The 27,217-nt window shown below is 50.0% G+C and overlaps 1 protein-coding gene across 1 annotated transcript; it reads left to right on the plus strand.

The window, feature by feature from the left end:
* Window positions 1–839: 839 nt before the first annotated feature.
* On the plus strand, window positions 840–25,565 carry LOC119967023. Its single transcript, XM_038799026.1, has 4 exons — window positions 840–1,076; window positions 12,246–12,375; window positions 23,302–23,476; window positions 24,457–25,565. The coding sequence occupies exons 1-4, from the start codon at window positions 945–947 to the stop codon at window positions 24,620–24,622; spliced, it is 603 nt and encodes a 200-aa protein (XP_038654954.1). The 5' UTR covers window positions 840–944; the 3' UTR covers window positions 24,623–25,565.
* The last annotated feature ends 1,652 nt before the right edge of the window (window positions 25,566–27,217 follow it).

The raw sequence follows: 27,217 nt of genomic DNA on the forward strand, positions 1-27,217 counted from the left end.
AAGCAGGTGACTGAAATCCATCCTGGGCAGCATTGACTCTGATGGAATGGATTGGAGTGTAAATCAGGTGCTGATCTGCTATTACCCAATCTGGCATACCGCCCAAAACAACTCGACTCATAATCCAGAGACCCACGGTAATGCTCTGGGGTCCCGGGTTCAAACCCCACTCTGGCAGAGGGTGAAATTTGAATTCAATAAAAATCTGGAATTAAAACTGACCAGGAAATCATTGTTGATTGTCGTAATACCCATCTGGTTCACTATTGTCCTTCATGGAAGGAAATCTGCCGTCCTTACCCGGTCTGGCCTATGTCTGACTCCAGAGCCTGACAGCAATGTGGTTTGCTCTGAACTGCCCCCACTGTAAATGCCCCAGCAAAAGTGGCCAAGCAAGCTGCTCAGTTCAAGGGCAATTAGTGATGGGTTAGAAATACTGGCCCAGCCAGCGACGCCCACATCCGAATAATGAATAAAAAGAGTGGAGCTGGAATAGATCAATCAGCCCCTCGAACCTGCTCCATCATTCGATTAGATCATGACTGATCTGATTGTGGCCTTAACTCCACTTTCCTGCCTGTCCCCATCACCCTCGACTCCCTTTCCCACCAAAAATCTGTCTGACTCAGGCAGGGAGGTCAATCCTGATTGTGTGAACTGGAATCAGTAGTGGAGTAGCTGCCCCGGGCTGTTCAGATTGCCCAGAAACCAGCACTCACAGGGTTAATGATTTCTAAATTCAGGGCTGGGACCAGGAATCATTTCCATAGTTACTTAGCTGGGGCAGTTCTTCAACACCTGATGTTCCTGTGGCTGAACTGTATTCAAAATCATCTCCCTAAAACAGTATAAAAATCTCTGAGCTCTCTGCTCAAACTGCAGATCGAGCTGAAGGTGCTGAGAGTCATTCAGTGGATTCACCAGTGATCTGAGCCGACACCAAGATGCTGAGAATCTTCTTAACCGTGTCTGTCCTCTTCTGGAACCAACTCGCTGCACAAAAAGCAGCAGAAGAGATGATTGAACTCTGTGAAGCAGGTGACTGCCTTCTACCCGTAGTAGCCATCGAGGACAAGGTCAGTATATTTTAGAGTTTGCTGCATTCTGTAATGTTTGTCCCAGCTGAAATTATTTATGCCTGTATTTTTGGGTTGAATACCCTTTACTCTCTTCACTGTCAAAACTCTGTCTAACTCAGACAGGGAGGGTTGTCAATCCTGAGTGTGTGAACTGGAATAAATAGTGAAATAGCTGCCCTGGGCTGTTCAGACATCCCGGGACTGGCACTCACAGAGTTAATGATTTCCAAATTCAAGATTGGGACCAAGAAAGAATTCTGAGGGACAGAATATATCTGCACTTTAGACACGGATTAATCAGGGATAGTCAGCATGGATTTGTGAAGGGAAGGTCTTTCTTGACAAATACAATTGAATATTTTGAGGAGGTAACCAGGAGTGTTGATGAGGATAATACATTTGAAGTGGTCGATATGGACTTTAGCAAGGCTTTTGATAAGGTCCCTTGTGGCAGACTGATCAAGAAAGTCAGGGGCGATGGGATCCAAGGCAAAGTGACACATTGGATCCAAAACTGGCTGAGAGGCAGGAGGCTGAGGGTGATAGAACATAGAACATAGAATTTACAGTGCAGAAGGAGGCCATTTGGCCCACCGAGTTTGCACCGGCTCTTGGAAAGAGCACCCGACCCAAGCCCACACCTTCACCCTATCTCCACAACCCAGTTACCCCACCCTACACTAAGGGCAATTTTGGACACTGTGGGCAATTTAGCGTGACCAATCTACCTAACCTGCACATCTTTAGACTGTGGGAGGAAACCGGAGCACCCGGAGGAAACCCACGCACACACAGGGAGAACGTGCAGACTCCGCACAGACAGTGACCCAAGCCGGGAATCGAACCCGGGACCCTGGAGCTGTGAAGAAATTGTGCTAACCACTATGCTACCATGCTGTAAACCACTATGCTACCGTGCTGATGGTAGAGGGATGATTCTGTGACTGGAAGGGCTGGATTCTCCGTCCTGGGATGCATGGAATGTGTTCTCCGAATGGATGGAGAATCGGGAGTCAGGGCAAAAGCGGGGATTGGTGGCAACGGGAACGCGATACTCCGGCCCCTCTCCCCCCGGTGGCAGCGTGAATGAGTTCCACGCCGCACGCCAGGGGGAGCAAGTAAATAAATGTAAATGGATCGTAATGCCCCTGTGCTCCGCCCTCCCATGATTCCCTGGTCCCCGCGGCCGGGAACCACGTGGGGCGGTTCACTTGTGGCCTCTACCATAGTGGACCTCACAGTGGGCCAAGGGGGCAATGGTTGCCGTGGCAGCCATTGATACCATTCGAATATCTATTGCATGATCCGCCGTTGAGAAATCGGTTTAAATTGCGCTTTGTCTGGTTCCTCCCACCCGACCATATCATCATGTGTGACCCTGTCAGATGCTAAAGATGCCCGATAACATTGCTCTTGTGATTAATAGAATGTTCAAGCCTCTCCACCATGGCAAGGAGGCAATCCAAGGAAAAGAGGGCGAGAATCCTGGTGTCCTGTTCCAATTTCCCAAGTCTTTGCTGAGACCACACCTGGAGATTTGCAGCCAGTTTTCATCTCCTTGTGTAAATTTCTCTGATTGGCGGCAATGTAAACACGAACAGGGCTCAGCCAGAGAATGGTCAACCAGCCAAAATCAAGGTCAATTCAGGGCGATGGGGGAGGGGGATTACTCCGCTCCTTCGCTGGTGGCGATTTACTGCAGGTATTTGCAAACGGGGACTGGGTGCCATGTCTGCTGAAGGGGAGAGAGAAGGTAAGCAAAGTTGGAAAAACTGTTCAACATTGTACCAATTGCTGGGGGGTGGAGGTGAGTAGTGGGAGTGACTTCCTGACAGCTCCGTGGATTTGGGGTGTCTCTTTCGGGATCGGGATGGCCTGGCTCAGGCTGCCATTGCTGCAGTATTTGTTTTAAACTCACCCATTTGGTACAAGTTCCAGGCCCCTGGCTGCTCACTCTGCTGACTGCTCACTGTGTCCTGTAAATGTTCACAGAGCCTCTGGTCATTTGGGAGCCCACCCAGGCCACCCCTCTGGAAACCCTCAGACCCCAGCTGACCCGTCACCGGGATGGGCGTGGCCAAGCTCAATCAGTGTCACACCAGGTGCTGCCATTCCTCAGCGCCCTCATCAGAAGCTCAGCCCCACTGCAGGGGAAGCAGGGGAATAGCAGAGCTCACCCCAAACAAAGGACACATGTACCGTGACCTTTGGCACCTTCCTGGCACACTGACCCTCTCAGGGCAGAGCCCACACCAGTGGCAGTATCAGCGAGCCCACTCTGCCGGCCAGCAGCGTCTCCAAGCCCTGCCTGCCCACCGCGCCCCTGCTCCCATCCATCCTGCCCCCGGACAGATTGTCACAATCTGTGTGTCACACCCAGGACCCACATCACACGGCAGCTACACTCCCAGCAGACGCACACTTCCCTGCCTCACCCCCATCTGTAGGACCTGCCCACACACAAGCCTCTAACACGGAGGCAATCGAGGAGATGCTGGAATGACTGTGCCACCAAAGAATTTGGAAACCAATTTGGATAAGCTGTCCTACAAGGCAGACTTACACTTCGGGCCCTCTTCCCTGCTGCCTCGAAGGATGACCCCAGGAGGAATGTTCAGTTGTCCTGGGAGCCCTGCCCCATGCCATCCTCCAACACCCTCACCACCAACCTCCCACATTCCCCAGCCGGCACACCCTCTACACCCAGCCCAGCCCTCCCCTCACACCCTTCAGACAGAGGGGTGAGGCAGGTCGAAATGTTGGTGAAAAGGTGTTTAATAGTGACTGTATACATTATTGTGCCCTGACCCCCACCTCTAACCTTAGCCACACCCTGGCCAAAATTAACTGGCGTCTAACTTGCTTATTTTACATGGCCTACCACTCCTACGAGGTGGGACCCAGACAACGCCTCAGATGTGGAGGCGGCCTGCTGCATATCTCACCCTATGACCTGATATGCCTTTTTGTGGCCATACTCAGGAAGGCCTGGATTTGGATGGGCCAGGTGGATTTTTGGGTGTCATACCCTGTTCTGCCCACTGCTCCAGTGTCATGTGGACGGGGGGATTCAGAAGTGCTGAGGAGTTCCAGCACATCCCCTGCGGGAGGCTCCTGCATGGGCCCCAGGCTACTCCATGGGATAGAGATGAGGCCAGAGTGGGGTCCGGAGTCTCCACCGTCACCTGGTGATGCCAGTTCTGGAGGCCCGCTCTCTTCTCATCCAGGATCTCACTGCCGTCAAAAATGGATCACAGAGAACAAAGAACAATACAGCACAGGAACAGGTCCTTCGGCCCGTCAAGCCCGATTCAGTCCCAACGTCAACATTAGTCTCCCAAACGGGGAATTTTGCACCTGATCTAAGGATGTCCATTCCTTGGAGATGATTGTGGTGAGATAACCACTGTAGTTATGTGTACTGCAGTAGGGGGATGTATGCCTGTACCTGTAATACAGGTTCCTCCGGTCAGCCCCTGCCGGCTAGCTCCGCCCACAGGGAGCTTGTGTATAAATATGTATGAGAGCTGCTCAGACCCTCAATCTACAGTTGCGGATGGAGGGACAACATCGTACAGCAATAAAGCCTCTATTGTACTAGTCTCTCGGCTTTGAGTATAATTGTTAGCACCACAATTTATTGCTGTACGATTTCCCAGTCACCATGGACATCAGAGTCAAGCCTGACCGTCTGCAGCTGGATCCACATTCGCCTCACGCCAGAAAAGACTTTGATCACTGGCTCGCAGTCTTAGAGGCCTACATCTCTTCAGCAGACCCTCCCCCGACGGAGGCTCAGAAAAAGCAACTCCTGTACTCCAGACTTAGCTCCAGCGTCTTTCCGCTCATTCGAGATGCGACCGACTACACCGCAGCTATGGAACTGCTCAAGGAGAATTATGCACCATCGACGAACACCCTGTTTGCGAGGCATCAACTTTCTACTCGCGTCCAGCAGCCGGGTGAGTCGATTGAGGACTTCTGGAGGGCCCTTATACCTCTGGTACGAGACTGCGACTGCCGGGCCCTCACAGCCGTGGAACATTCTGATTTACTCATGCGCGATGCCTTCATTACAGGCATTGCATCGGACCCCATCCGGCAACAACTGCTGGAAGGGGTCGCCCCCGACCTCGCGGCCGCAAAGGCCCTGCCGCTCTCCATGACGGCCGCCTCCCGTAGTGCGCACACTCACTCCGCTAGCCACTCGGCCCACCCGTCCTACCCCTCGTGGACCCCGCAAATGGCTCCCCAGGCCCATCCGTCCCACCCCTCGTGGACCCCGCAAACAGCCCCCCCAGCAGCCGCCCCCGCGCACTATGCCTGCGCTGCACGCCGCACCGCACCCCCTGGGGGTCCCCACTGTTACTTCTGCGGCCAACAGAAGCACCCTCGCCAACGCTGCCCGGCCCGCACAGCGACCTGCAAAGCTTGTGGAAAGAAAGGCCACTTTGCAGCGGTGTGTCAGTCCCGGACGGTCGCCGCTATCGCGCCGCCGGTCCCCACGCCTCAGCCGCTCCCTCAATGGGCCCCGCCGTCCGCTTCCCCTGACCCCACGTGCGATCAGTGGGCGCCGCCATCTTTTGCCGCCCCCGCCATGTGCGCCTCATGGGCGCCGCCATCTTCATCCACCACAGCCATGTGCGTTCCATGGGCGCCGCCATTTTGTTCCGACCCCATAACGTGCGCGCCATGGACGCCGCCATTTTACCCACAGGTACTGCGGATGCCGCCATCTCGTCTCCAGGGGCCGCCATCACGGGACACGGGTCGCTACCGCTCCTCGTCGGACTCATCTGACTCAACCGCCCACCAACCACTGCTCGCCTCCGTTACGCTCGACCAGTCCCGTCCTCGCAACCTGGCACCCTCTTCCACATCGGTGCTGGTCAACGGCCATGTGACCTCCTGCCTCATCGGCTCCGGGAGCACCGAGAGCTTCGTCCACCCGGACACGGTAAGGCGCTATTCCCTTGCGATCCATCCCGCCGACCGGCAGATCTCCCTTGCCTCCGGTTCCCACTCTGTCCTGATCCGGGGTTTCTGCCTGGTTAAACTCACTGTACAGGGTGTGGAATTCGACCGTTTCCGTCTGTACATTCTCCCCGACCTCTGCACTTCACTCCTACTAGGCCTGGATTTCCAGTGCAATCTCCAGAGCCTCACCCTCAAATTCGGTGGACCCCTACCTCCCCTCACCGTTTGCGGCCTCGCGACCCTCAAGGTCGAGCCCCCCTCCCTCTTTGCCAATCTGACTGTGGATTGCAAGCCCGTCGCCACCAGGAGCAGACGGTACAGCACCCAGGACAAGGCCTTCATCAGGTCCGAAGTCCAGCGGCTGCTTCGGGAGGGTATCATCGAGGCCAGCAACAGCCCTTGGAGAGCCCAGGTGGTAGTGGTTAAGACCGGGGAGAAGCACAGGATGGTCGTGGACTACAGCCAGACCATCAACCGGTACACGCAGCTCGACGCGTACCCCCTCCCCCGCATTTCTGATATGGTCAATCAGATTGCACAGTACCGGGTCTTCTCTACTATTGACCTGAAATCCGCCTACCACCAGCTCCCCATCCGTAAATCGGACCGTCCCTACACTGCCTTTGAGGCGGACGGTCGTCTGTACCAATTTCTGAGGGTTCCCTTCGGCGTCACGAATGGGGTCTCGGTCTTTCAGCGAGAAATGGACCGAATGGTTGACCGGTACGGATTGCAGGCCACCTTCCCGTACCTCGACAATGTCACCATCTGCGGCCATGACCAGCAGGACCATGATGCCAACCTTTATAAATTCCTCCATACCGCATCTCTCCTTAATCCCACGTACAACAAGGAGAAATGCGTGTTCCGCACAGACCGCTTAGCCATCCTTGGCTACATAGTCCAAAACGGACTACTGGGGCCCGATCCTAACCGCATGCGCCCCCTCATGGAGCTCCCAATTCCCCACTGCCCCAAGGCCCTCAAACGCTGCCTTGGGTTTTTCTCTTATTACGCCCAGTGGGTCCCGCAATACGCAGACAAGGCCCGGCCACTTATCCAGTCCACACATTTTCCCCTCTCGGCCGAGGCACAACAGGCCTTCGCCTGCATTCGATCTGACATAGCCAGGGCGGGGATGCACGCCGTAGACGAGACTCTGCCTTTCCAAGTAGAGAGCGACGCTTCAGATGTCGCCCTTGCCGCCACGCTGAATCAGGCCGGCAGACCCGTGGCATTCTTTTCACGCACCCTCCACGCCTCCGAAATTCGGCATTCCTCTGTCGAAAAGGAAGCCCAGGCAATCGTTGAAGCGGTGCGGCACTGGAGGCATTACCTGGCCGGCAGGAGATTCACTCTCCTCACTGACCAACGGTCAGTAGCCTTCATGTTCAACAACACGCAGCGGGGCAAGATCAAGAATGACAAAATCTTGCGGTGGAGAATAGAGCTCTCCACCTTTAACTACGAAATCTTGTATCGCCCCGGCAAGCTCAACGAGCCCCCAGACGCCCTCTCCCGAGGTACATGTGCCAGTGCACAAGTGAACCAGCTCCGTGCCTTGCACGACAGCCTTTGCCATCCGGGGGTCACCCGCTTGTACCATCTGATCAAAGCCCGCAATCTGCCCTACTCCGTCGAGGAAGTACGGACAGTCACCAGAGACTGCCAGATCTGTGCGGAGTGCAAGCCGCACTTCTACCGGCCAGATCGCGCGCGCCTGGTGAAAGCATCCCGCCACTTTGAACGCCTCAGCGTGGACTTCAAAGGGCCCCTTCCCTCTACCGACCGCAACACCTACATCCTTAGTGTGGTCGATGAATTTTCTAGGTTCCCCTTTGCCATCCCAATGCCCAGATATGACGTCTGCCACCGTCATCAAGGCCCTGGATTCCATTTTCGCCCTGTTCGGTTTCCCCGACTATATCCACAGTGACAGGGGATCCTCATTCATGAGCGATGAGCTGCGTCAAGTTCCTGCTCAGCAGGGGTATTGCCTCCAGCAGGACGACCAGCTACAACCCCCGGGGAAACGGGCAGGTAGAGAGGGAGAACGGGACGGTATGGAGGGCCGTCCAGCTGGCCCTACGGTCCAGGAACCTCCCAGCCGCTCGCTGGCAACAGGTCCTCCCTGACGCGCTCCATTCCATTCGGTCGCTACTGTGCACCGCAACTAACAGTACACCCCATGAACGCGTTTTTGCCTTCCCTAGGAAGTCCACATCCGGAGTGTCGCTCCCGACTTGGCTCACGACTCCGGGCCCAGTCCTTCTCCGTAGGCATGTACGGCACCACAAGGCGGAACCCCTGGTGGACAAAGTACGCCTTCTCCACGCCAACCCTCAGTATGCCTACGTGGAGTTCCCCGACGGCCGCCAGGACACAGTCTCGCTCCGGGACCTGGCTCCCTCAGGTGCCGATCCCATGCCCACACCCCTTCCTGCGCCAACCCCAGCGCCCCCCTATTCGTCCCCATCAGGTCCATCCCTCATCCCCCTGCCCACCCTGGAGGACATGGAAGATTTCGGCTTGCTCTCGGAGTCATCCCGCCAGCAGCCAGCACCAACACCGCCAGCACCTGCACCATCGGGGCCATCACCGCCTGTGCCGACGTCACCACCACAGCTACGCCGATCACAGCGGAACGTCCGACCACCGATTCGGCTCAACCTGTAACCTGCTAACCGGATGGACTCTTGATTTTCCTTGTTGGACCCTCTTGTAAATAGCATCCTTTGTATTAGAAGTTACATGTCACCCCCGCCGGACTCATTTTTTACAGGGGGTGAATGTGGTGAGATAACCACTGTAGTTATGTGTACTGCAGTAGGGGGATGTATGCCTGTACCTGTAATACAGGTTCCTCCGGTCAGCCCCTGCCGGCTAGCTCCGCCCACAGGGAGCTTGTGTATAAATATGTATGAGAGCTGCTCAGACCCTCAGTCTACAGTTGCGGATGGAGGGACAACATCGTACAGCAATAAAGCCTCTATTGTACTAGTCTCTCGGCTTTGAGTATAATTGTTAGCGCCACAATGATGCAGTGAAGATTCACTGGATTGGTTCCTATGTTACAGAGTTGTCCAATGCTGAAAGGAATCATATTGTTGCGTACTCTCTGGAATTTAGGAGAATGAGAGCGATCTCATTGAAACATAGATGACGACAAGGTAGGAAGGTTGTTTTCCCCTGGCTGAGACATCGAGAACAGGGCAGCACAGATTCAGTAAAAAGAGCTAAAAATAATTATAGCTTGTTGTCACAAGTAGGCTTCAATGAGGTTACTGTGAAAAGCCCCCAGTCGCCACATTCCAGTACCTGTTCAGGGAGGCTGGAACGGGAATTGAACCCGCGCTGCTGGTCTTGTTCTACATTACGAGCCAGCTGTGTTAGCCCATTGTGCTAAACCAGCCCTTAATCAAATAGGACTGGTGGGGAGAAATTTCTTCACACAAAGGGTTGTGAATCTTTGGAATTCTCCAGCCTGTTATGGAAGCTTCATCATTGAGTTTACTGAAGGTTAAGATAGCTGGAATGTAGGATTCTAGGTTCATCGCAGGTATAATATAATGGAGGATATTAGAAACAGTCCTGTGAAGGGTTAACCCTGTGATGTCATTGGAAGGAAGTGACATATACTCCTGATCTTAGTGTCTTGATGAAAGCAACATGAAAAGAAGCTCATGTCAGGGAATGTTCTGATAACTGTAAATGTGTTACAATAGAGTTAGAGGGCGCGATTCTCCGCAAATGCGGAGAGTCGTAATGGCTGCTGTGAAACTGGCCGTGTTTCACGGCAGCCTCCCCACCCCCTCCTGGGACCCGATTCTCCCCCCCGGGCGGGGATAGCAGCGAAGCCCCGTGAAGCACGGCATCGCGGGCTTAGCGACCGTCGCTAAGTTGGACAGCTCCAACCCGTGCATGCGTGGATGACATCATCACGCATATGCGTCAAACCCGCGCATGCGCGGGCCGTCATGCCCCTCAGCCGCCCCGCAGACTGATCCTGCGGGGCGACGGAGGAACAAAGAGTGTGCGGGTATCGGACCCGCTGCTCGCGATCGGTGGGCACCGATCGCAGGCCCATGCCACCCTTGGCACGGCCGTAGTGCGGCCGTGCCAATCGGTGCCATGGTTGTCCGGGACGGCACTTTGCGGCCGTTTTCACGAAATGGCGAGAGCAGGTGTGTTTGCATTCGTGAAAACAGTCGTAGAGGCCTGTGAACTCGGCCCATCGGCCTGGGGAGAATCGCTGTTCGCCGTAAAAAACGGCGAGCAGCGATTCGTGTCGTGGGGCGGCCGTGGGGGGGGGAGAATAGCGGGAGGTCGGGAAAAATGTCGGGAAGGCCCTCCCGCTATTCTCCGACACGTCGTGGGCAGCGAAGAATCGCGCCCAGAATGTCTGCAGCCAGCAGTCTTTGGGAATTATGGAAAATTCTCCAACCCGACAACACAATGTAACAGCTCGGGATTGCGTGGGGCAAGTAGAGTTGGGGTTAAAGGTGAGGCATGATCTTGTTGATTGGTGGAGCAGGCTTGAGGAGCTGTCAGGCCTCCTCCAGTTCCTATTTCTTATGGTCCAATTACATTTTTTTTTCATCCTGTATTAGTGACTGGATACATAGAACATAGAACAGTACAGCACAGTACAGGCCCTTCGGCCCATAATGTTGTGCTGACCATTTATATGAATCTAAGATCAACCTAACATACACCCCTTCAGCTGCTGTCCATGTGCCTGTCCAAGAGGCACTTATATGTCCCTAATGGCTCTGACTCCATCAACTCAGCTGGCAGTACATTCCACGCACCCACCACTCTCTGTGTAAAGAACCTGCCTCTGACATCTCCACTATACCTTCCTCAATCACCTTAAAATTATGTTCCCCTCATGACAGCCATTTCTGCCCTGGGGAAAAGTCTCTGGCTATCCAGTCTATCCATGCCTCTCATCACCTTTATCAAGTCACCTCTCTTCCTTCTTCGCTCCAGTGAGAAAAGCCCTAGCTCCCTCAATCTTTCTTCATAAGACATGCCCTCCAGTCCAGGCAGCATCCTGGTAAATCTCCTCAGTACCTTCTCCAAAGCATCCACATCTTACCTATAATGAGGTGACCAGAACTGGACACAATATCCCAAGTGTGGTCTAACTAGGGTTTTATAAAGCGGCAGCAAAACCTCGCGGCTGTTGAACTCAAACCCGCTGTTAATGAAAGCTAACACACCATATACCTTCTTAACAACCCTATCAATCTGCGTGGCAACTTTGAGGGATCTATGTACGTGGACCCCAAGATCCCTCTGTTCCTCCACACTTGCAAGAATCCTGCCTTTAACCCTGTATTCAGCATTCAAATTTGACCTTCCAAAATGAATCACTTCACATTCATCCAGGTTGAACTCCATCGACCACTACTCAGCCCATCTCTGCATCCTGTCAATGTCCTGTTGTAACCTGCAACAGCCCTCAACACTATCTACAACTCCACCAACCTTCATGTCATTGGAAAACTTACTAACCCACCCTTCCACTTCCTCATCCAAGTCATTAAACACAAAGAGCAGAAGTCCCAGAACAGATCCCTGCGGGACACCACTGGTCACTGACCTCCAGGCGGAATACTTTCCATCCACTACCACTTGCTGTCTTCATACAGCCAGCCAATTCTGTATCGAGACAGCTAGATTTCCCTGTATCCCATGCATCCTGACTTTCTCAATGAGCCTACCATGGGGAACCTTATCAAATGCCTTACTGAACTCCATATAGGTCCAAAATGGTTAGGTGGGGTTACGGGTATAGGTTGGAAGTGTGGGCTTTAATGGGGTACTCTTTTCAAGGGCTGGTGCAGACTCGATGGGCCGAATGACCTCCATCTGCACTGTAAATTCTATGTGAACATTCTCTATATTTGTTTTAATTGAAAACCCAAGGGGAAGGAATGAGGCACATCGTACAGGACATCTCTAACGTTGAAAGAGTGCATGAGAGGGTAAGGAAAATGTATCCAGAAGTGGTGAAGCCTAGACTTCCATCAAAAACTGCAAACTCTTTCACAAGGTCAGTCCATCCAGGACATGAATACTGCTCCCACACCTGGGAACCCAGGACAGTCCTCTCAACACCAAGGTGTTTTGGTGCTCGTTCAGTTGTGTCATTTGGTGATAGATTTTATTTTCTTGTTTCAGAATTATAAAGAGATGGAATACAAATTTCGCCAGAGGGTTGAAACTGAGGTTCATGCAGTGAATTTTAAAAGTGCGATGGAGATCGGGCTGGAGAAACTTTTCAATTATTCACGTTGTGGTAATGCTGCAGGTATGTCAGATGTTCCTTCAAAGTAACAACAGAATATAAACCAACCATTCACTCTTTAACCTGACACGTTTGAACTTTCTGTACAGACTGACACACTGACCAAAGAATTCCACCATTGTCAATCCCAGAGCGTTCCTCATTCACATGTGACTAGTGGGTTGAAGGGCCATTTGGGCTACTTCTTTGATACCTGCAGGATTTATGTTCCCAGAATCTGGGAAGGTTTCCCACGCGTGCTGGGAGTGAGATTCCAAACTCATGTTCTGACTCCAGCTGTGGCTGTTGAATTTTCCGAGTATAATAAAGGCTCTTTGTCAGGCATGAGTCCCACTATTGGAGTCGACATGAACCCGTGTGGAAGCTGATAAACTGCATCTCTCTCAGTTTACTGGATGCTGCAGGAATGCTGGCTCCCGACTGAACACAGAGCATAGAACATACAATGTAGAAGGAGGCCATTCTGCCCATCGAGTCTGCACCAACCCATTTAATCCCTCACTTCAACCCAATCCCCTTAACCCAATAACCTCTCCTAACCTTTTATTTGGACATTGAGGACAACTTAGATTGGCCAATCCACCTAACCTGCACGTCTTTGGACTGTGGGAGGAAACCGGAGCACCCGCAGGAAACCCACGCAGATATGGGGAGAACATGCAGACTCCGCACAGACAGTGACCCATCAGGGAATCGAACCTGGGACCCTGGTGCTGTGAAGCAAGTGTGCTATCCACTATGCTACCGTGCTGCCGTGTCCTGTTGAGACTCAGTGGCAGGAAATTCTGCTTGTTCAAGAGGTATTGTGTTTGAATAACTTCAACCACATATTTAATGGTTTAAAGGGTGTACAGTTGATATTATGTCTGTGCAATTTCAAAAGGTGTTTCGCAAATTACAATATTTATAACAGTCAGCAAAACTGAAACTCATGCGATGGAAGGGATTGGCAGCATGGAGACAGAATAGGTCCTGTGACAGAAAGGAGAGAACAGTGGTGAACAGTTGTTTTTCAGACTGGCAAGTATCCAGTGATGTTCCCCAGAGGACTATTACACATTTGATGAATTTTAATCATCTAGATTTGGGTCAGGAAGGTATAATGTCAACATGTGCAGATAATATCAGGGTTGTAATATCAGGATTACCCCCTGTGCCATGTGCCAGTGAGGATAGAAATACGAGGATGGTGCAGTTAAACATGTGGCTAAACTGGTGGTGTAGAGGGAGCGTTTCAGATGCCTGGACCATTGGGATCTCTTCCGGGGCAGGTAGGACCTGTACAAGAAGGAAGGGCTACATCTAAACTGGAGGGGCACTGATATCCTGGCTGGGAGGTTTGCCAGAGTCACTCGGGAGGATTTAAACTAGTATGGCAGAGGGGTGGGAACCAGAGGGTTAGCTGAGAAGGTGTAATAGCTGAAGGGAAAATCAAGAACAAAAATAAGAGAACAATATCACCCTCAGAAGAGCAAAAAAGAAGGGAACTGGTCAATGCAGGATTGAGGGTGTTGTACCTAAATGCGTGCAGTATACGGAACAAGTAAATGAGCTTGTTGCGGACATTGAAATTGGCCGGTCCGATGTTGTGGGCATCACAGAGACATCACATTTGCAAGGGGATCAGGAATGGGATCTAAATATCCAAGGTTATGTGTCCGATCGAAAGGGCAGGCAGATGGGCAAGAGGGCAGTGTTGCATTGTTAGTAAGGAATGAAGTTAAATGGGGATGAGAAAAATATCAGCCATGATTGAATGGCGGAGCAGACTCGATCGGGAAAGAGGCTGAACTCTACTCCTGTGTCTCATGGTCTTATAAACCTAGCATGCAGGTGCAGCATATAATAAAGAAAGTGAATGGAATGTTAGCATTTATAGCTACAGGAATTGAATTTAAAGGTAAGGCTGTGTTGTTGCAACTAGACAAGGCATTGGTGAGACCACACCTGGAGTATTGTGCACAGTTTTGGTCCTCTTATTTGAGGAAATACATCGTGGCATTGGAGGCAGGTCAGAGGAGGTTCACTAGATTGATTCCAGAGATGATGGGCGGGATTCTCCATTGCCCGACGCTGAAATCGGGAACAGCAATCGGGCGGAGAATGGCTCCTGGTGCCAGGATCGGTTTAATGCCGGGTTGCAATGCTCCGCTCTTCCAATTTGATGTCATCGGGACGCCCGCTGCGTGCAGTCAAAACCCCATTGGTATGTCATTAGCCGACCCATCCGTGATGCTCCGCCTCCGATGGCTGAGTTCCCGCCTGCGTGGGCTATGTGTAGTCTCAGCGATCGGGATCCTGGTGTGCCAGCTGCGGAGAGAGAGGGTGTGCAGACACTGTCTAACAACACCACACGCAGCCGCGATGCATGCCGCTGGCTGGGGGGGCTTCTGCCAGGGCTGGGGGGAGCAGTGAGAGGTGGCCAGGAGCTGGGCTGTGGGGTCGAAGTGGGTGGGCACGCGGTCCAGCATGGCCTACGCCATCTTTGCCGGTGTGATTAGTTTGTGTGTGGGAGGTGTAGGCGTACGTGGGGCTGCAGCCTGTCAGCCCTGAGCATGTGTAGCACGGTACCTGCGATTTCCCAGTTTTCCACATGTTCTGCAGGTTTTTCACGTGGTGCCGGTGCTAGCCCCGCATCGGTAGCAGAATCGGCAAGGGTTTGGCGCCAATTTTCCCATCGTGAAACGCCACCTGATCCTCCGTTGGTATCGGTACTTAGCCTCAGGAATGAAGAATCCAGCCCAAGGGGTTTGTCGTATGAGAAGGCACTGAACATTTTAGGCCTATACTCTCGAGAGTTTAGAAGAATGAGAAGAGATCAAATTGAGACATACAAGATGCTAAAAGCTATGGAGAAAGTAGAAGTGGATCAGATGCTTCCTCGTGTGGGTCATTCTGGAAGGAGAGGTCATAGTCTCAGGATACGGGGTTGCAAATTTAAACAAGGTTGAAAAGAAACTACTTCTCCCAAAGGATTGTGAATCTGTGGAATTCGTTACCCCAGAGTGTGGTGGATGCAGGGAGAGTGAGTAAATTTGAGGAGTGAGACAGATTTTTAATTGAAATGAATGAAATGAAAATCACTTATTGTCACGAGTAGGCTTCAAATGAAGTTACTGTGAAAAGTCCCTAGTCGCCCCATTCCGGCGCCTGTACGGGGAGGCTTCAACCCATTGGTAATGGGTTGAAGGGTTATGGAGAACGGGCAGGACAGTAGAGTTGAGGCCATGATGGGATGAGGCCATGATCACATTGAGGGTATTAGACTTGGGAGGATAAATTGCCTGCTCCTGCTCCTAGGCCATGTGTTCCAGGGAGGTGATGCTCTGGCTGATTTCGCCACCCAGCTCTTGGTCTGTAGCATTGTAGGTAACAGATATCAGCCATGATCGAAAGGCGGAGCAGACTCGATGGGCCGAATTTGGATCCAATTTACCATGTTACCCTGTATCCCATGGGTATTTACATTTTTGATCAACCTGCCATGTGGGACCATCACCGATGTAAGACTGACCGGCCTATAATTGTTTGGCCTTTCCTTTGTAAACTTTTAAACAATGGAACCACACTTACATTCCTCTAGTCCCTTGGAATCTCCTCCATGTCCAGTGAATATTGTAAAATAATCCTCAGAACATCTGCTATTTACTCCCTGACCTCCTTCAATATTCTAGGAAATAATCCATTGCATGCTGGTGACTTATCCAATTTCGAGAATTCCAACTCCTCTCACACTTCCTCTCTCATTATGATTATTTTTTGCAATATTTCACACTGCTCCCCTTCGATTATTATAGCCACATCATCTCTTTCCTTTGTGACTATGGAGACAAAAATTATTTAATACTCTTCCCATATCCTCTGCATCTTCACAAAAGTTTGCTTCTTTATCTCTGGTAGGTCCCATTTTTGTGTAATTATCCTTTTGCTCTTTAAATGCTGGTAAAGCATCTTGGGTTTTCCTTAAACTTGCTTGTGAATATTTCTTCCTGCCCTCTTTTTGATTTCCCTATTTCTATTTTTTCTTGACCCCTGTACTTTCGATCCTCTTGTGTTGAGTTTTTTGTCACGATCAGAAGCTTTTGTTTTCTGTTTATTCTTCTGTATTTTTCTAGACAACCATGGGGGTCTAGATTTGGCAGCACCATTCTTATTTTTGGAGGGGACATGTCTGCTTTGAACCCTAAGGTAACTATGTGGACCATGACCACTGGCAGTTCACCCTCCCTCTCCAGAATGCCTTGCAGCAGCCCCATGACATCTCGGATCCTGGCACAGGAGAGGAAACATACCAACCTGGATTCACGTCTCCAGTCACAGAAGGACCTGTCTGTGCCCTTTGTTATTGAATCCGCCATCACTACAGCCATGCCATTGGTTTAACTCCCCGTCTGTGCAGCAGAGCCACCTGATGTGTCATGAACTTGGCTGTTGCTGCTTTTCCCTGAGAGGCCATGCCCAACAATATCCAAATTGGCCTATCTGTTTGAGAGGGGACTGACCACAGGGGTCTCCTGCACTTCCTTCCTGACTCTTTTACTTTGTCTGATAGTTGCACATTTCCTTTTTGCCTGTTCACCCTAACCCTTGCTGAACGTGCTATCCACGACATTCTCAGCATTGTGAATGCTCCACAGTAAGTCCATTCATAGCTTCAGCTCCAAAATGTGGTTAAGCCAATAGCAGCAGTCAGACTCTCTTCCAGCACATGTGGTCACCAGGGACACTGGAAGCGTCCACACCATGGATCTGAGCTCTCTCTCTAGATTAGAATAGTTATGCCCTTTAATAGAATTTACTTCGGCTCTGGACGTTCCTTCATTTCAAAACACTTCTATTATAATCCCTCCCTTTATGTAAGCTGATGTCTTATACTTAAAAACAGTAAGAAAATACTCTGTATGTCTCTGTTGGGACCATGTCACTTTCTGAAGTGTGCGTCACCTCCGAAAGCCGCTGTTGCTGGCCCCAAAGGCCCTCAATGCAAGGCCGCTGCCGTTCGCTGTTCTGAGGAAGGGTAGAAAATGAAAGGAGCATCTTCTCCCTCCTCACTGAACTCTGTCACTAAACCCCAACTTAAGCACTCTAATACAGCCCAAAGTAGCACCCCAGTGCCACTAAAGGCTATACAGCTTTCAGTCTCTCTTTAAATCTGTTTTTCCCCTTTTGTCTTTAATTCTATTGTTTATTCATCTCTTTGGAAATTTGCTTTCTCAGAACACACAGAAGGTTCATGTTTGTTTTGAATTGCTATTTATTTTGGGTGAAAATAAACGTGATACTTTGCTTTACGCATTTATGATTTTTGCCTATCGTCTATTTCCCTTTTGAAATTTAGTAATTCAAATTCAGTCACCCGCCTTAACTTCTTAATGCAAATTTCCATTCATGCATCTCACTATTCTCATTTCAGCTCTGCTCTTCTCCATTTAAAAACACTTGCTTTCACATCTAACAGCTTTTTTATGTTTCTAATCTTGCAGTTTAACTGTCTTCAGTTTAATTAAAGTAGCCACATCCACACACACACCCACCCACACACAACCTGTTTCACAGTATGCCACAGTACGAATTCCGCAACCAGCGGGAGGTGGGTGGGACGTCGCACCGGAAAGCGGGCCGGACAATCCCGCCCATGATATTTTAATATACAAATATGAAATAATTAGAAAGATTATAAAGGGGTGCAAGAACAGAGAGGCCTGTCGATGTATTAGCACAAAGCTTGACATAGTGCCCCTCCTCTGCTTTCTTCCCTTAACCCTACATATTCTTCCCTTGCAGATAATAATTCAATTCCCACTTGAATGCCTCAATTGAACCTGCCTCCAGCTCAATCCTCAGACAGTTTATTCCAAATCCGAACCACTCGCTTTGTGAAAATCATTTTCCTCATGTCGCCTTTGCTTCATTTCTAAACCACTTTAAATCCCTTATCCAACACTGGATATGCCTTGACATCCAGGGTTGTCCGGACTTATTGCTCCCACCCTTCACTATCATGGGAACTTTAGCTTTACTTTTGGAATCATTGCTCCTGTTTATAAAGTCTAGAAGGCTGTGTTCTTTATTAACTGTTCTCTCAGCCCGCCCTGCCACCTTCAATAACTTATACAGATATATCACACACATCGGCCCCTCTGCTCCTACCCCACTTTAGAACTGTTCCCTTTATTTATATTGTCTCTCTGCTGGGTGAAAAATCATGGAATTCCCTTCCTAATAGCAGTGTGGGTGTACCTACACCACACGGATCACAGCCGATCAAGATGGCGGCTTTCCATCCTCCTCCCAGGGACAATCAGGAATGGACAACAAATCTGGTCCAGTCACCAACACCCAGATCCCGGGAAAGGTTTTTTTTTTTAACTAATACCATCCATTCCTCCCTCTTTGGCCTTCCACTTTCAACCCTTTGGCCATTTAATCTCTCCTGTCTTCCCCCTCTCCCAGCCTTACTTTCTGTTCTTTCACCCACCCTGTCCCCCTCACACTTATCATCTCTAACATTACCCTGTTCTGATGAAAGACCATTGAACTAAAACATTGGCCGGCAGGGGCCAGAATCCTGTCGGAGCCCAAAAACGAGAATCTTTCCAATGGGATCCCCATCTCGCCATTGACAGAATTAGGTCCCTGCCCAGGAAGTTTGGGGACTAGATTTAAATCTATATAAATCTCATTGGCCGGCTTCCCGCAGTGTCGTCCCCACACATTGGGATTCCCCCCTCCCCCACCTCTCTGTTGTGAGATCACAGTGTCGAGGTTGACAATAGGTCTGGAGCAATGTGAATCAGGTGAAGGGATCAGGGGTGTAAGTACAGCCCCAAGAAGAGGGACATGCCAGGCAGCACCTTGACAGTGACCTGGCAATGGCCCCCAACAGAGGAGCTGGTGTCACATTATTGATCAAGGAGTCAATTACTGCAGTGAGGACGGATGATATTGTTGGCCGAGGCTCTGCTGCTCGATCTATTATGGGCTGCATAATAGCACAGTGGATAGCACTGTTGCTTCACAGCGCCAGGGTCCCAGGTTCAATTCCCGGCTTGGGTCACTGCCTGTATGGAGTCTGCACAATCTCTCCGTGTCTGTGTGGGTTTCCTCCGGGTGCTCCGGTTTCCTTCCACAAGTCCCGAAAGACGTGCTGTTCGGTAATTTGGACATTCTGAATTCTCACTATTGCTATTTGATCTTTCAACATATTAAGATATGTTTCACAAATAAGCAACATTTATTTCCCCAAATAAGATCAGTGAGTGAAATCCAAGTCACTCTGGCCAGGCGGCGCTAACAGGGCTCGACTCCCATTGCTGCGGTCTCTGGGCTCCAGCTCACCGTCTCCGGGGCTTCAAGCTCAGGATTCTTCTTCCCTCTTTATCAGATTGTTATTCCTGAGTGGTCGCTGCCAGTGTTCTGCAACCAGCATATTTATACCTTATTTCTCAAGGAGGTGTGTGGCTCGGTTCCTGGATTCCTGCATGAAGCAAGTCACCAAATCCTAACTTCTGATGCAGCTGCAATCATGGAGTAGGCTCTGAGGGCCGAATGGCCTATTTGTTATGGGCCAGGGTTTAGAAAACTCCAAAGTACACCACCTGACCTACAACTGTTTATTGAATGTGGCTGGGATGAGCACAAGGGCCTGCCATTCGGGTGTTATTGCCATTCGGGTGTTATTGCCATTCGGGTGTTATTGCCATTCGGGTGTTATTGCCATTCGGGTGTTATTCAACAGAGTTCTTAGGCACTTTTAATCAAAAAAACAAACTTTATTCTACAAATTTAGTTAACATTTGTATGACCACACACATGCAAGAATTTCTATCAACTACAAACATAAATACCCCACACAGCTACCGCCGATTCTCGGGTAGCGGAGAATTCCAGCCACAGCGGGGACGAGATTTACGCCGGCCCCGTGCGATTCTCCGACCCTGCGGGGGGGGGTCGGAGAATTCCGCCCCTGGTTGACACTTCAATGCCCTCAGCTTTTAAGAATTAATTTACAGGGTGTGTCTATCGCTCGCTGGACTGGCATGTATTGGCCTCGATCACGCAGTGTACATTCTGCTCCCTTGCTACCCTCAATACTTCCTCCAAGTGCTGAACGTCTAATAGGGATGGGCAATAAATGCTGGCCCAGCCAACGATGCCCTCATTCAATGAATAAAACATCAAATTAGCAGAAACTTGGCGGTAAGCATATTTAATTCGCTTTATCGAACAACTCACAGCTCAGGAGCACGTCCAGCCAATTGCAAATGCTGACTTGGGAAGTTCCGAGAGTCATTCCCCAGCATATGTTTGGAGTATGCTCTCCAAATCCAACTCTGGGGAGAACGGAAGTCACGGCAACGATCTGGAATGTTCTACTTGAACTGGAAGCAAATGCAAGACGAAATTTCAAAAGATTAATATTTAACTGATTGGGAAAATGTGTCGGTCTGTGGGAAAAGAGCGAGTCAGTGCAATTAAATGGATAAATCCAATCAAGGAATGAGACCAACCTCACACACAGCTCTGTTAAACTAGGGGCACAATTCTCCCAATTCTCTTAGTGCCGGGCGGATGTGGTGAATCTGGTGGGAGGCAACAGGTCGAACACAGATGGTGTAAAATTATGTTGTAATTTTCCCAATGGCGGGTTAATGGCAGCTCAGTCAACCCACTGGCAGGTGGCGTAAATGTCAGATACATTCATTTGTGCCCATGAATGCTCATTAAAGCAGCTGCCCGTCGGTATCATAGAACATAGAACAAAGAACAGTACTGGCCCTTCAGCCCAGGATGTTGTCCTGCCAGGTTTGCCAATCATGCGTCACATCAGTCGCAAATCACATTGGCCTCAAACCTGAGTGATTAAGGCTGGCGTGATCAATGACCTTGGCCCTGGGTCACTGTCTGTGCGGAGTTTGCACATTCTCCTCGTGTCTGCGTGGGTTTCATCCCCACAACCCAACGATTTGCAGGGTAGGCGGAATGGCCACGCTAAATTGCTATTTAATTGGAAACAATACTTGGTACTCTAACTTTATTTTTCAAAAAGGCTGGAGGGTTTAAGGTGACCCTCGGTTCACTGGAGATTTTGAGGTGAATGGAACCCTGCCATAGTGCTGCGCTGCTCCTGATGCACTGTTCACCATTCTGCCGGGTCAGACCAGTTCCTGCCCTCCATCTCCATGCCGAGCTGGTCTCCATGGACAGCACCGTGCTGCTGGGCCCATGGACAGCACCGTGCTGCTGGGCCCATGGACAGCACCGTGCTGCTGGGCCCATGGACAGCACCGTGCTGCTGGGCCCATGGACAGCACCGTGCTGCTGGGCCCATGGACAGCACCGTGCTGCTGGGCCCATGGACACTGCCGGGGCAGACCAGTTCCTGCCCTCCATCTCCATGCCGAGCTGGTCTCCATGGACAGCACCGTGCTGCTGCTGGGCCCATGGACAGCACCGTGCTGCTGGACCCATGGACAGCACCGTGCTGCTGGGCCCATGGACAGCACCGTGCTGCTGGACCCATGGACAGCACCGTGCTGCTGGGCCCATGGACACTGCCGGGGCAGACCAGTTCCTGCCCTCCATCTCCATGCCGAGCTGGTCTCCATGGACAGCACCGTGCTGCTGCTGGGCCCATGGACAGCACCGTGCTGCTGGACCCATGGACAGCACCGTGCTGCTGGGCCCATGGACAGCACCGTGCTGCTGGGCCCATGGACAGCACCGTGCTGCTGGGCCCATGGACAGCACCGTGCTGCTGGGCCCATGGACAGCACCGTGCTGCTGGGCCCATGGACAGCACCGTGCTGCTGGACCCATGGACAGCACCGTGCTGCTGGGCCCATGGACAGCACCGTGCTGCTGGACCCATGGACAGCACCGTGCTGCTGGACCCATGGACAGCACCGTGCTGCTGGGCCCATGGACACTGCCGGGGCAGACCAGTTCCTGCCCTCCATCTCCATGCCGAGCTGGTCTCCATGGACAGCACCGTGCTGCTGCTGGGCCCATGGACAGCACCGTGCTGCTGGACCCATGGACAGCACCGTGCTGCTGGGCCCATGGACACTCCTGTGCCACCGTTTCCGGGTCAGTACTGCGGCTGGGCTTGGCGAGTACAGAGGTCTCCTTCTCCCCCGCCCCTCCCCCTTTCACCGGTGCCACACACCAGTGTCTATCTGGACAGTTCTGTGCTGCGGGACTCATGCAGCCAATGCAGCAAAGGTACAATGTTTGACCAGGGGTGGAGTGCACAGTGAGCTGTGGGGTCGGGGGGGTGTTTTGATGGCTTGACGAAGACAAAACGGGCAATGTGGAAGGAGGGTTATGCAAGGGTTGGGGGGCTAGTGGGACGGCTGATGATTTCAGGTGGAGGAACAAGGAGGTGGATGAATATAATTGTCAATGGAAGGCAGAGGGAAAACCAAGGGGAGGGAACCTGGAGCCTGACCAGGCTGCCTGAGAAGCTCACAAACAATGGGGTCAAAGGGATACCACACAATTTACTGGAAGGCACAAAGATGCCAGAGGCTGTGGGTGGAGATCCATGTGGGGCATGGGCACCTCACAGGTGATGGGCCCAGGGGGAGGGTGGTTGAATTGAGGAACAGACTTTCTCTCGAGGCTGCTAGACTTTTCCAACTGTGTTGTTAATATGCTGCACAGTCTGGTGGAGAGAAGTGGGACACAGAGAGTGATCTGAGTCTGCTGGACTGGTATATGATGTTGGGACACACACTATGAGTGTGACCATGCTGGCTGCATGCTGCTCTACATCCTGGCTACTTGTTCATTTGCATTTTTCCTTAAAGTGATATCACAATTTTTCCACAACTCAGCAAAGTCACCCTGTCCCTTCACCTGGAAATTTGACTCCCCATCAGTTGATCACCTAATTAAATGCTGTAACAGATGTTTCTCTGTCTACAGGTACCGTTGTTCCTATCTCCGCTCCTTGGGGTGTTTTTGGTTACTTGGAAAATGGCAAAATACAACAGAGATTCAGAGTATATCTAGAGATATTGCCTGAAGTCATCAATCCACCTGAACCAACAGATCCAACAGTTAAAACAGTATTCGCACCTCCTGTTCGGTACTTTGCCAGGTGAGTTTAGTGACTGATATATTGTGATTAATGTTTCTTTCTGTCAGCTCTTGGATCAACATCACTCAACCTGGGCCGGAATTCTCCCATTTTGATACTAAGTGCTGCGGTGTGGACGGGATCGTGGAGTGTTTTCCGCTGTGCCGGCTTGCCGGAAAACACTCCGAATCTTCCCACTCATCCTCATTAATTATTCACTTTGGTGTTTGACGCTGTTTTCAGTAGTGGGTCAGGCCTGCATGGTGTGTAGTCCGCCGTCATGTCCGGGTTTTATATTAAAAAGATATCCAACAACACTGACCCACCATTGAAAAAAGAAGGTGGACCTCCTTAAAGTGAAGATCGATCTCCAGGAATATCGTGAGGCCGGAGGATGGACTCCCTCCAGGACACCAAATCTGGAAGGTCCAAGTGCACATGTTCCCCGAACCCATTGCTGGGGTGTTCCAGGGTCCAGGTTTGTAGGTGGTCTCCATCCTGAGCTCTGTAGGCAGCGTCACGCATCCCGGCTTTGGCACACTACATTGTGAAATATGTTTCTCACACTGGTGTATTTTCCCGCCAGAACGGCAGAGAATCTATCCTGATAGGGGGCAGTTCTCCCTCTATATTCATTACTGGATGTAAATGATGTTCACACCGGCCTCTTGTTTCCTTCCAGTCATGTTGGGCACCCTGAGGTCCCTCTGCTATCGCACACTCTCTGGAACTCTGTCATTAAGTCTGTATCTCTCAATCCTTTCTGCAAAATACATCACCTCACATTTCTCTGTATTAAACTCTTTCTGTCACTTGTCTGTCCATTTGGTGAGCTTCTCTATGATGTCACTACAGCTGTGGACTAACTGAATGGTGGGGGCAGCTCAATGGGCTGAATGGTCAATTCCTGTTCCTGTTGTCCTGACAACCGACTTGGTTTCCAAACAGGTTTTGTCAGGAAGAATAAAATTTTAATCCCTCTGTTCTTAATTCTGTTCCAGGGTTTTTGACAATAAAGTTGATGAAGAACAAATTGAAGAATGTGTGACTCAATTACTGAAGGACTTGGAACAAGACAATCAACCCTTCAAAGGGACATTTTTTGTCATTGCATTTTATAATACACATGGGCTAATGGGAATAGGTTTTGAAAAGGCAGGAGAATGAAGGCTTTGTGGAAGGTTCTGTTACCTTTCCAGACATCAAACAGTGAGATGCGCTTAACTACTTTAAAACTGTTTAACTTTCCATTGGATTTAACCTGGAAAACTGAGCATAGTTTTTTAATAAATTTAAAGTACTCAATACATTTTTTCCAATTAAGGGGCAATTTAGCATGGCCAAACCACCTAACATGCACCTTGGCTACCTTGGGTTGTAAAGGCGAAACACACGCAAACGCAGTGAGATTGTGCAAACTCCACACGAGAAGTGACCCAGATTCGGGAGTGAGCCTAGGATCTTGGTGCCATGAGACAGCAGTGCTAACCACTCTGCCACCATGCTGCCCTGTGTGTTACTTTCTAGACATTCAGTTCAGTTTTTTTCCACATGGTCCTGTGACAGACAGATCTTGCTTCTCACCAGGGGCTGGACCTTGTTGTCTTTCCCAAAATTAAATAAAAACAGAGACTCTTCAAGTCCGCTCCACCATTCAGTAAGATCATGGCTGATCTCCGACCTTAACTCCACTTTCCCACTCTGTCCCTTGAGTGTGCAATATGTCTAATAAACAGGTAATGCAGTCCCACTAAAGTCGGTTCACCCATCCTTAACTAAGGAGACCAGACATCACTACATCATATTCTACCTGTTGTGTTCTTAACCACTTACTTAACCAACTAAATATGGAGCAAACACATGATCGTCCACCCACACGTTAACCATCCATGTGACTCCAGCCCTGACATATTTAAATGTCCCTGAGTCCTGGCTGCTCTTTTTCCTTTAATATTGTTTGTAATGAGATTTCCCTTCCACATCTCAAATTCATTGCTGAACACGTCTCCACACTGCACATATACAGGGCTAAACTTGAGGAAATGAATAAATGAATGTGATAAAATTAGAATTATTAGTTAAGATAGGATAGATAGTAGGGCCGGTCCGATGTTAGTCGGGCCGGTCTGATGGTAGGGGGCTCACAGACAAAGGACAAAGAGATTTAGCCAAAGCCTGTTTGAAACCATCGGGGGAGGGTGGCCGCATGGTGAGCAAGGTGAAAAGGATGCTGGGGTTACAATGCAAAGTGACCAATTAGGATATAGGGCCAGGTCAGGAGGTGTATAGAATGACCAATGGGAAGCTTATATGTGAATCGTACTGTGATTTTGAATATATCAGCAGAAGTTTCTTTGTATACTCTCTCTCTTTATTCTGGGCTCTCAGAAGACAGTGTGTGTGTCCTGAGGTCCTATGGATTGCAAGTTAGTTATTATTAAATGATATGATACCTGCAAATCCATCTCAGATTTTATTGAATCTAGACTGACAGCAAATTAACCAGGAATCAACAAACTCAATTGTACAGGATGGTGGGCCGACTATTGGGTAACGGGGATTAATCACTGCAGTAATTCGCTTTTTCTGTAATCTTGCTTTAAATGAACTTTGCACAGTCTGAGATTGAGATGGCCCGAGTGACATCTCCTGTGCTGTGAAATATAATGGGAATGGTCCATAGAACAGACTGTGTGGAATAGACACTATATGCTGGAGGAAGAACACAACACTCACTGGAAAAACCTGCGAATGTGGACTGCCTGTTTGGGGAGTAAAGTATTCCCTGTTCCTGTCATTCCTGATAATCAAACACTGGACATTGTGGTGGGGATGATTCAAAAGGTTGTTCTCAATCCAGTTTGGTCTGACTCAGACCAGTCCAGGTTCAGGAAACAGATAGGCCCAGGTCAGGAAAGTGAAGTGGGAGTTTTGTGACTCAGGTAGTGAAGCAGCTTAAAACTGGTCCTTAAACTGGAGAAAGAATCTAAAATTAGAATCCAGAGACTGAAGATGGAATAAAGTTTCAATTCAGATCTCCTCAAACCCACACTGGGAGCTAACATTGGGAATATCGACAGACTGAATCTGTAATTGAGAAAATGATCGATTCAGATCTGACTCTTGTTAACAGGTGTCCCATTCACAGGTTTCTCTTGTGGAGTAAATAAATCATCGTCTTCTAGTCTTTGTTTGTCTTTTGTTTTTCAAACTGCTGGGAATGTATTCTCACTGTGAAATAAAGAGGGTGATGCATTAACAATTTGGTCTCGTGTTAGATTCTTCCTCAGATATAAATCTGGGTCAATGATCACACCACTCGTTTCATATTAGATAAACTCTCCACATTTCAGTGAAATGATTCTGTTAAAACATTGAGGTGTAAAATTAAAGAATGAGTAAGAATGAAGAGATGGAGGGTAATTTATTGAGAGATGTAACACTTGGAGAGTGAGCTCCATCTTGGTCAGGTGACAGCTCACATCCCCGTGCAGCCTGACACTTCAACCTGTCAAACTCCACTCTGAACAGTCTTTCTAACTCTGTCAATGGGATATCACTGGATAGATAAAGAACAAAGAACAAAGAAAATTGCAGCACAGGAGCAGGCCCTTCGGCCCTCCCAGCCTGCGCCGATCCAGATCCTTTGTCTAAACCTGTTGCCTATTTTCCAAGGATCTACTTCACTCTGTTCCCCACCCGTTCATATATCTGTCCAGATGCATCTTAAATGATGCTATCATGCCCGCCTCTATTACCTCT

Source organism: Scyliorhinus canicula, chromosome 6 (genome assembly GCF_902713615.1).
Source record: "Scyliorhinus canicula chromosome 6, sScyCan1.1, whole genome shotgun sequence".
Lineage (NCBI taxonomy): Eukaryota > Metazoa > Chordata > Chondrichthyes > Carcharhiniformes > Scyliorhinidae > Scyliorhinus > Scyliorhinus canicula.